Source organism: Pterocles gutturalis, unplaced genomic scaffold (genome assembly GCF_000699245.1).
Source record: "Pterocles gutturalis isolate BGI_N339 unplaced genomic scaffold, ASM69924v1 scaffold9764, whole genome shotgun sequence".
Taxonomy (NCBI): Eukaryota; Metazoa; Chordata; class Aves; order Pterocliformes; family Pteroclidae; genus Pterocles; species Pterocles gutturalis.
The window spans coordinates 163088-174637 of NW_010130768.1; the positions used below are offsets into that span (position 1 = coordinate 163088).

Consider the following 11550-nt stretch of genomic DNA (forward strand, 5'->3'; position numbering starts at 1 on the left):
ATATCATTCTTTGGTTTCCGATTCTGTTTTAAAATACTGTAAGTTACAAAGCATCTTAGGTCTTATATTCATATATTTACAAGAGAAACCATTTCTTTTGGTAGGGGTTGTGTTCACTAATAAGGCTTCTAAAACAACATATTTACAAAGCACATATAACAAAGTAGAAGCTGCAGAAGGGTTATGGTGTGATAATTAAGTACAATGGCGACCCATATGAACAGAAAATGCCAAGGAGCTAAAACAAAGCAACAACAGCTTTGTTTGTTGACAGATGTAGGAGCCATATTGTTAGTTAATTGGGTAATGGTGTAAACATTTGCAAACTCTGCTGTCCCTCAGTGAATTCAGCAGCACACTGAAATTATGGTGAAAAGCTGCACAGAGCTGTTGCTGCAGGTACTCCACAATGCTTTCAGCTCGCCCTCGAGGAAGGGACATCATGCATTGTTATTATTTAAGGTACTTGAAGTTTGCAAACCTTAGAGCTTAGACTAGGAGAAGTATCTGGAATTACAGTCAGGTGAATAATAGTTACAGTCTGGAAGATTGTGTTCATTGCCTAGGCTTGCTTTTCAGACTTTTTTTTTTCCCAAATGTAGAGAAGCCGTGTTGTGTTCATTGCCTGGGCTTGCTTTTCAGACTTTTTTTTTTTTCCCAAATGTAGAGAAGCCGTGTTCTGTCTTTCCCAGCTTTTCTTGCAAAAAAAAGGTTGCAGGCTTTGAAAATAGAGAGGTCTAATTAGATACTGGGTTCAACTGCGAAGAAGGAAAATTGCTTCTCTCAGGTGCACAATACCTCATATGCTGTGAATTGCAGAGACCCCCATTTATCTCGCTTTCTGTGCCCATGTGCAAAAATGGACTGTAGCAGAATACCAAACATTAAAAAATGCAACAAGATGCTTAATTAGCATACTTCTGTAATCACAAACTTAAATGCACTACTTTGGCTGTTTTTTACATAACGGGTTTGCTTTCTAAGATAATAACCTTTCAATAATTCAAGCAGCATCTGTGCAGGAATGCATAATTGGACTGTAGATAATAGGAATCTAAAATTGAGTCTGGTTTTTATAAATTATTTTTCTCGTCAGACATTTAGCAATAGCTCACCATGGTACATGAAGTTTAAGAAAATATGTTCCTGCTTTGGGAATCAAAATAATGCATCTGTTTGGGTTTCTTAAATTGTTATTTTTTTTAAGATTCTGTTGCAGTCAGAGAGGTGAAATTACATTGATTTCAATGTACTTAAGAAGTGATAAGCTTTTAATATTTGTTTAAATAATAAATTTTCTGTAATTAGCCAATAATGGAAACACAAATATATTTTAGGTATGCCTGATTTAGCTGGGGGGAGAGAAAGAGGAACAATACTGGTTTTGTTAATTGGTAACAGGATTAGTAAGTTATGCTTTTAAGAAAAAAATACATTTACTGGTTCTTATTAATTCATTGTGTTTGGTGTGCTTGACAGTGTTTACAAAAAATAATTTTAGAATGCAGTGGCATGATACGATCATAGAAAAAACAAATGTAAATTTGGAAAAATGTTTATTGATATGCATTTGCATTTCTACCCATAGCATAAGACTAATAATCTATTATTCACAAGCAAACTTCTGATAACAAGTGCGCTCACACAGCACAATAAAGTAAAACAGAATTACCAGAGAAAATAAGTTTAAAGATGGAAATGAACTATTTCAGAAAATGGTAAGATTAAAGGAGACAATGTTTATCTTTCTATATGAAGGTTTGCAGTAGTCTTCTGAAGGATGTCACACTGTTGGCATGCAAACCTGAATGTCTGAAGGACACTAGGACACTTGTCTTCATTATTTTATCCATATAAATAATTATATTGTGTAATACTTACAATTATATTTTATTTTCAAAGAAGAGATTTGTCTTATAGGCGGCAGTCTAGCTTCTAAATAGAATCCTCAAAACAAAAGTTTCTGGCTGACTATAAACCGAGAATTGCTTCTGTGCCTCGAGTGAAAGTCAGTCATGGGTTAGTCAGGATGTCAAGTGGCTTGGAGGGTTTGGTGCTCAGATACAACTGCTGAAGAATTTTGGCAATAATGGTGCAGATAGTGCCTGTATCCATTTTTTCCAAATTGCACGGCATTTAACTCTCACTGGAATTCCCCTGTATGCCCACCTGCACAAGTGATTGCCTAAATACCTTTACAAATCCAACGAGGACTCAGGATTCCAGGGAACAATCCTGTAATAGAAATGGACACACATAAGTGTTTGCGTAAATGATATATAGACACACAGTACTTATAATGCACATATACATCTATATACACACATGTGTTGCAGGTGTACAGTTCAGTAGCTGGGTTGGGATGCAATGTCACCATACAGTGAGCTGATTCAGCATCTCACTCCCAATGAAAAGAAATGAAACCCTTCTGCTTACTCCTCTCTTTTACTCACTGCTTAGTGCTCTTGCTGCTCACCTTGCGCTGGATTTGGTGTTGACTGGACTTGTGTGTTCACCAGTTAAGCTCACTAGCATGATAGAAAAATAACCAAACAAATAAAAGTGGGCAGTTTTCTCCCAGCCTGGGTTCATTGAGGTGGCTGATAAGCGTCAAAGTGAGTGAAAGTGTTAAGTGCTTCACCGTGTGACCTGGAACAAGAGAGGGAGTAGGAAAACAAAGGCAGAATATGTTTCCCCTTTCAATGGAGATCACGTTGGATTGGCTATGCTGCTTGCACCATCAGTTTGATTGAAATTTTAGGATATTTATCTGGTACGACAGTTTTCTTTTTCATCTTAACTCATATGTTCTAGCAATCCTTCCAAAAGATCTTTGACCAAAACAGATATATTCACGCATTGGTTTACAGCAGAAACCCAGACCTTCTTGGAATTAACGTCGGGGATTCTGTTTGTTATTATTCTGTTTATTATTCTTACAAAATAATAGTAACAACAACACACAAAATACAATATATATTTCTTAATCTGCATGCTGGGAATACATACTCACAACTTCAGTTATCACTGACGGAGGGACTAAAAAAATCTCCGCAGTGAAAATCTGCCCTGTGAAGAGAAACAGTTCCAAAAAATCTGCTTACACTTATCTTCTTGTTCTTATCTTTACAGGTGACCCAGCTGGATCCAAATAGATCATTACTGGACCTAAAACTGTATCCTCAAGAAACCCTTTTCCTGGAGGCAAAAGAATAGATCAAACAAGATCATAGGACTGATCATCCTTTGACAAGCCCAGAGGCACAGCATCGAAAGGAAGACTTCTATCAGCGCCACCTTGTACTATCATCCAACTCAACTCAATGTCACAACTTTGCCTCTTGCAAGAATCCTGAAAAAGTTGAAAAAACATAGCTACTTAAAGTTTCACATACATGAGTATATGTTTCCAACCTCATTTAAATAAGCAGATAAAATTCTGCTATGAACACTGAACATTATGACTCTGTTGCTCACTTATCATCCAGCTTTTGTTATAATTAATGCACTGTTAAAATGTGAGTGATTGTTAAGTAGAATTTTTACTCCTCAAATGCCCCTTTTTCACCAAGAAATCTTGGACATTTCTGCCTGTACTTTTGACACTAGAATGCTGTATATTTGATATCTCGCTGAGCCAGTGCTCTCATATATATGCATTTTATTTCTGTGTTTGAATTTCTACTTTGTCAACTAATTTAAAAAGGCAGAAAAAAATAATAGGACATTCTCAGCCATGAAAATTTAACAGTATTATAGTAGAACGCATTAAATTTTTGTTAGTACTTTCTGACTTCTTTGATAAGATGTAAGGTTTTGTTTGAAGAAAATAGTTTGCTATATATGCGAGATATTTATTTACTGGTTCTGCTTTGGGTCTCAGTTCTGGTTCAGTTTAGGAAGTATTTTCCATTACATTGCAGTGTGTGAAACTGCTTATTGCATGATGTGAATATTTAAATAACATGAGAAATGGCCAGTACCGGAAACCTGGTATCTCGCCAACACTTCAGGAATCAGCTGATATTGAATATCAGATGTTAAAAACCTTTCAAATACCAGATACAAAAGTTCTTTATTTCTCATTGTGAAAGAAAGGGCAGTTCCCATTTTAGCAGTTTTCCTTCATTCTGGCACTTGTTTGTATCCTGTTACTCTGCTGTTTTAAAGCACCTTGTTTGTTTCATCAAACAATAAGTATCTTAAGAGGTGGTGTAATAAGAAATCTGCCTTATTATTGCACACTTTGGACATTTTAACAATAGATTACTGATCCCCTCTCAAATTAAAGAAATCCTAGTTCTCTTCTTGTCTGAAATGTATGCACCAACTACCTGCCAGCTGATGTGGAAAAATCTGGTACTTTAAATTTTTCAACCACAGCATAAGCATACTGAGTCTAAGACCATAACGTGCACTTGATGACTAACCTATATCAAAACTGGTTTGGTTAATTTTTTTTTTTCTTTCCTCTGGGCTTGCTTACAGGATAGTGCACAGTAGCACTACAGAATTGTCATCTGCTAATCAAACTTTTTTTTCAAAGCCTGGCACATTTTTTTCCATATGTGTTTATACGTAATTCATAGTGTTTATCATAGCAAAATGAGTTCTGATTTGAAAATTTTATACTAAGCAAAAACCAATTGCACACATCTTTTAGTCTTTCTTTTTTCTTTGGGAGGGTGGTGATATAAAATTAAATGTATGCCTATTATTAGGGTGTTAGTGAAGCAAATATATTGTTACCTTTACCAAAAATGCAAATTTCTGAGTGGAGAAAGCCTTATTCTACCTTTTGTAATTCTGTAGTTAGTGAGTGCTACATCAGACACTTTTAGAAGCGAAGTATCTACAACAAACAAAAGGTTTGGAAGTGTAAGCAAATTCTAATCATTTGCAGTTCACAAATAAAAGAATTCATAGCCAACAGAAAGATAAATGTATGTGTAATGGAAAGCTGAATGCAGACACTTCATGCTGAACTTTTGTTTTCTTACAAAAAAAAAAATCCACTATGTTTATTAAATAAGAAATTAACCTAGGTTGCAAATTGAGGTGATGCTGTTTCTACAAACAATCACAGTAACACATACAGCAGGATTTTAAAGTGATGCATATCTTTATTTTTTGTCAGATTAGCTCTTCCTTCTAAGCTGGCTATTGAGGAAGGGAATTGCTGAAATACTGCTACACAAAGCAAAGCGACCTTTCAGCTAACTTGTTTATATTAATCTGTTCTGTTTAACTTTTGTTTGATCTCATCAGGCTGTTTTCTCTCACTCAACTTTATTTCTGTATTTTGACTATATATTCTTTACTTTGATACTAGTTTCATAAAGTTATTAAATGTGGCTTGAATATTTGTTGAACTTGTTGAAGTCAGTGCTCCCAGGGTTTGTTTGGCCTTTTTTTTTTTCCTATTATATTTTCCCTCATTTTGTTCATATTGCAAAATACAGGGTCATTATCAAAATGTTCTAGTGATAATTAACTGGAAGTGTTCAAGGTGGCGGCATTGCTGCCCTCTGATATAAAGATATCACGATCAGTATATAGGGATCATTCTGCCACAACGTAAACAAGTGTATCACTCTTTAAATAAAACTTTGATGATTTTGGTCCTTCAATACTTCAGGCCTGATTTCAAGAAGCAACCACCTATAGAGTCGCCTTTCCAAATTCCACCCTCATCGCAAACCAGTCCCTGTGCAGAAACATTAATATTCTGTGCCATCATTTTCCGCTCTCCTAACCCATGGTATTCACTTCACATGCTCTGCTGCCATGGTTAATCCTCTCGTCGGTGTACAGACTCATTTTGTAATTCAGTATTACCCTACAGCGGCAACACTGTTGCTACAGAGCATATCCCTGATTCTACCTTTTTATCTTCAGGTTCTTCACGTTAATGGGATATCATTAGTGTGATTAATGCATTAGTTTTAAGTCTTAAGGAATTACTGTTAATGAATGGAATTCTGTACGATGTGTTGGCTTTCGTTACTGGCCTTCAGAGCATTACGGTGAAGGTGGGGGGCTCTCTGGCTTTTGAAGAAACATCCTGCCTATGCCATTGGTGTTCTGAATCCTTATCACAAAATACACAGAACACAAGTGTTTGCTCTGTATTCTCTGCATGTGCACTCTTAAATTTAGCGAGAGTGCTGAGGGTGTTTCTAAGGGAGCTGTGGCGGGGGGGTTGTTTATTCTTTTTAATGTAGCAGAAAAGGACTTTGGCTTTCGTAAACTGTACCTACTCAGTGACATTAGAAACTTAAAATAAATTTTCAATTACAGTAATATTTCTACTAAAAAGTGATATGATTTCACTCTTCCGTATGTGGGGAAAAACAAGCCTGCCGTGACTCAGATTCACAGAGGGACTGAAGCACTTTGTTACCCAAGCCTCATGTCCAGACTCCCTGAACAACACACAGGAAGATTTAGGTGCCTTAAAGTGGCGTCTGCAACAAGCAAAAAATAAGTACGTCTCCAAACAAAGCAAAGCAAAAACCCCACAGAATGCGCTTGAAAAGTCACTACCAGAAACCCAGAAACTGCTCAGTGCTGCAGGTGGAGATGTCCTGTGTGTCCCTTTCCTCGCTGGAGCTGAGGCTCCCTCCTCTCTGCCAGCTCAGGTGCCTCCCTCCGCTGCGGGGTCACGGCGCTGAGACCGTATGGCAAGGTAAGCACCAAGTCCTTTCTTCTAACATGTGACAAAACACAGGATACTTTTTATTTCCAAACAGCGATGGTGGCCTCCTCCTGGGTCTCCCCTGCAGTCTTCCCCGAATTTCTACTTCACATGAAATTTTCCCATATTGTGAGTCATTTGGGCCTGAAGAGGAGCAAGCCTGTGTGTCAGATGTTTCAGAAGACGTACTACAGGCTACTTTTGACGTGTGTACTCACTCTCTGCTGTCCACCCTGTTTGACTGTCAAAGTACGGAATTCTTCCAGCTTGTTTAAAGCGCAGGTGCGAGCAGGAGCATCAGCCTCCAGGTCAGCGGACAGGGTGCGTGCCTGGGGTGAGCCACCCAGCCCTTTCCAGCGACTGGTCATTGCAGTTGTTGGGTCTTTTCAGCCACATCCCGCCAAGGAGAGGCTGAATGTTTGTTCTGTACCCTAGTTACATTTTCTTATTCTATTTGTATAAAGAGAAGGCAACAGCAGTAGCCTGAATTATGTTTTTTTTTTTCTGGACAGGTCATGAAAAAAAGCAGAGATTGTATTGTACAGAGCATGACCTATCATTCACTACCTGAAACCATTTTCACACAGATGACAAATAGAGGAATACCAAATTTAGCACTAAACTTGTCGGGATCCAGGCAGTTTTATAGTTGACTTAATCTGGCGTGGATCCACAGCGCACCTCTGCCCCCATCTTGCGCTGGAACCAGGCAAACGAATCTCGTTAAAAACTAACCTTTTTTTTCCTGGAGTAGTTTTCAGAGTAGTCCAGCTTGCTGAGTGGCTGTATGTGCAATAACACCGACAAAAAGCAGGAGAAGGTGGGGCAGGCAGGGGGTGCATCATTAAAGATGAGAGGGGGAGGAAGGCAGGGCTGCTCCTTCTGATGACAGCGATGATTTATGTGGGATTATATTGATTGTGGCTCTCAAAATATTTTGTGAATGCCTTGTTATTACCTTTAAATTTTACATTCACTTTGCTTGAAATTGAAAAGTGATATTAAGTTTTTCTGTCTGAAGTTTCCATCAGTTTAGTGAAAGCCAGCAGCCCAGAATTCAAGCACAGGGAGCCGGCAGGAGGTACGGGGAGTGCGTGTGGTGAGGGCGAGGCTCACGCTAGGTCCAACTCTTACAGACCTGAGAGAGCAGCCCGAGTACCTACCTGCAGGAAAAAAGTGCCAACGGGATTTAATGTCTTGTTAGATACCAGGGAACTCACTCAATAGTCGGGGCTTTTCTCTGTGGATCCTTTTATGTGTAATAAAGACTGAAGTCATGCTGCAGCCCTCCTGGAACTCAGTGTAAATGTCACTCAACTGCTGGCTATAGAAGGAGGCTTCATTAATTCCCGGGCTCACAGAACTACTGGCTAACACAATCCTTATTTTGTACTTACTACCAATGAGTTTCACTTACTATTTTTCCAACTCTGTGTTCCGAGTCTTCCACAGGCCATTGCCATTCACTTTCCAACCAGACATCTTGACAGTGTTTGTGTCATTCAATAGCATCATCACCTCACTGCTGCTAGCTTTTTCCAGATAACGTACGAGTCCTCGAATAACACAGATCCTTGGCCACATCGCTAGTATCCTTTCTCAGTGTGAAAACTGTTGCTTACTCCTTCCTTGAGTAATACTCTTTTTTTCTCAATAAAAGATGTTTCCACTGTAGGGAACATCCCTGCAAGTGACCATCAGCTTAGTTTTCCTCCAGTTGCCCTACTTTCATGAAGTACTCCTTCTACACTCTGAAAATACATCAGTCCAATTATCTTTTCTGGCAGGGTTCCTGCTTGATATTTTTAATGATCTTTTACACCTTTGGCAATTGTTCCTCAAGGTCTGTTGGTTGGTTAGTTTTTGGTTTTGTGGCTTCCCAAAGTTAACTTTCCACAGTTGTCTTATTTTCTGTTCTCGTTTGAATCTTTTTCAGTTGCACCCTTCAATGTGCTGGCTAACGTGGCTCAGCTACTTCTGGTGGGCCTCCTGGAGTCTTTTAAAGTAAGATACAGATGTACTCCGAGGATCTACGGCAGTGTCTTCAAATAGTTTTGACTACAATCTTAGTATTTTACCTGTGACTGAATCTCCCTTTATTATCTTCCTCTTTATGCAGTTTCCTTCTTACAAATAAATGCTACTCTGGTGACTTTTTTTTTTTTCAGTAACATAGTGAATATAAGTATGTTTTCATTTACCTTGAAGTGTGTTTTCTATCATTTTATTTGCCTCTATGCTTTATTTAACCTCTTGTCACAGTCCCGATTACCATGAGTTACTACACATACTATCATAGGTATTTTATACCTTGTAACTACAGCATCCTGTTCATGACCTTGCCTTTTCTAAATTTACTGAGATACCTCATTTGTTGTCATTTGAATCCTCCCATTCTGTTTCAGACATTTTAGAAGTTTTTAAATTATTCTAATGTGTACGTTGAAATGTTTTCCATGTTGTCTAGGTCTCTTTGCGTGTTTCATATGCCCTGATTAATTAGGACTTTTGCTGTGTATGGAAAAGCAAGCATTTCCAAAATGTGGTGGCAATTGAAAAGGGATATTTTTTTAATGACAAGTTCGCATCTGCAGGGTTTGTGAATCTAGTTAAAAAATTGAGGGTTTTCTAGAACTTAAGTGTAACCTGCAAGTTGCAGAGAACATTGAGTTGCTGAAAAATATCCCTACTTTTTCAAGGTTTAGACAAAGGTGAATAAGACATTGTGTGACTGTTGCAGTATCCTATAACATAGAAAAAAATAATGAACCGAGGCTTTCAAGATTACAGTTCCTTAACTTTTAGTTTACCCGTCTTCCCTGCTCATATGAAAAGAGGTTTTATGCACATGTATTAAAAGCGTTAAAGTACTCTCAACTGGGAAGTCTTGGTAGATACAAAAGACTCCTTTCATTTTATAAGCAATTTGAAGGCAAATGTGCAGTTGGCTCCTTTGACAACTATATTTTGGCAGCTGTAGCATTCTTTCATCATTCCCTGTACTTTAGATGTCTTTAAGTGTATTTTTTCCTTCAGAAAATGTTTATTATCTTATTTGCCTTCTTGACATCAAGGAATCACCATGCACGAGCAGTATTTCTTATCAGCCAAAACCCACCAGATTCAACAGAATGCACATTCTAACCAGTTAACCCTTTGAGAATTTGTAATTTCGCTTTACAAACACCCGTTAGCTTTACTAGCATTTATCCAGCTGCCATCAGAGTCTGCTTCTGGAATCAAACCAATTCCTTGTGAAATTATCATGAAGTGGTGATCTGATAACTCTACTTTTTATTGAAGCAAAAATGCTGCTAAAAACAGAAATCATTAAGCAAATAAAAGTTAGATTAACACCACTGGATTCCCTAATTAGCGGCTGCTTGATGCCTGCTTTAAGATTCACTGAGGTCAAATAAAAAAAATACTGTAATATGTCCTTGGCTACTACGGTTGTAAGAAATGGCACAGCACAACTCCCTGCACTACAAGTCATGCTCTCGGTGCTGGAAGAGGCAAGAGTATTAAGAGACTCCGTGTTGCCTTGAAAGAATCCTGTCGTAAAATAATTTCCCATAAGCAGGCTGAATCCTTAGGAGACCAATTAAAGTAACTTTGCAGCAGTTATGCACTACTGGGTTGGTGAAAAGGGGCTGGTCACAGCAGGACAAGAATCAACCTCATAAATGAAGAGCAGCCCCAGCAGAGTAGTATGAAAGTGGAACAATGGAAATCACACTGTCAAAAAAGCTGTTAAAGGGTCGTTACAGAAATATTAACTTGGGTTTGATCTTTGTATTTAAAATTTCAGCTTCTAATGGCTTCCTTCTTCCAATAAACTGTTATTCCCATTATTTAAAAAAAAATATAAAAATCAGTAATTTTTTATAGTTACTTGCTCAGGAGAATCTTATAGCAAGAAATTTATCTAGCAAGAGAAAGTGGAATTGATTGTCCTCAAAGCATAATGTGGATTTAAAAAAAAAAATCTTTCAGTTACCATAATCACAGATATTTTTAATTACAGGCAATCCACTTACCTCAAACAGAAAATGGATATTTAGGTTACTTATGCCCCACTAAGAAAAAGGACTAATAATTATTAATAAAGTAGGCAGGGTTCATGTGATCTTTAAGCACAGAATAAGGCTGAAGGCTATACACTTGTACAACGTAATGGTTATCATTGATTAAGCACTACTGAAAATTTTTGCCTCCTCCCTACTAAAGAAGAAATAAATTATTTTACAGGGAAAAAATATTGTTAATAATGGAAGAGACGCCTTGTTCTTACAATAAAGTAAGAAAAATGAGAAAAATAAACATAGATCCACTGTAATATTAGCTTCAGAATCAAAGATAAACTCTTCACATGCCATGGGAAGGGAAGAAAGCCCCTACTGGGGCACCACCCACCAAAAGAGATGGAGGAGTCCTTTCCGTGGAGGATTTCTTGGCAACCAGATTGTCCTGGCTGAAGCAATGAAAACCTCCAGAGCTGGGAGGAAGAAGCACGACAACTCTTCACCCAAAAGAAAATAAAGGAAAAAAAGTTCGCATGACTCCTTCAAGCTCACTCCCCCCCACCCCAGAGTGATACTTTTCAGTGTCCCATAAACTCAACTTTTTTGAGTGACCACTGGGTAGCACCGTGTGCTTAATGGGGAGAGCGGAGCTCCCACCTGAGGACTGGCCGTTCCCAGTCTGCTGCTGCCTGGTCCCAGTCACCCCCTTCCCGCCCTCCCCCAGCGCGGTCACCCGCTGCCTGTCCCGTCACTTGCCAGGACACCTTCTCTATCATTTCTCCCAAAGCCCCAGGGCCAGCTGTGTGCCTCACAACGCCCTCAGGAGTG

The 11550-nt window shown here is 38.4% G+C and overlaps 1 protein-coding gene across 1 annotated transcript in view; it reads left to right on the plus strand.

Annotated features, from left to right (window-relative positions):
- Positions 1–3216, plus strand: part of FAF1 (Fas (TNFRSF6) associated factor 1) — a 166285-nt gene extending 163069 nt beyond the window's left edge. Inside the window, exon 19 of the mRNA XM_010080340.1 lies at positions 3133–3216. Coding sequence (XP_010078642.1) covers positions 3133–3216 — 84 coding nt within the window. The remainder of the gene's footprint in view (positions 1–3132) is intronic.
- Positions 3217–11550: the final 8334 nt, after the last annotated feature.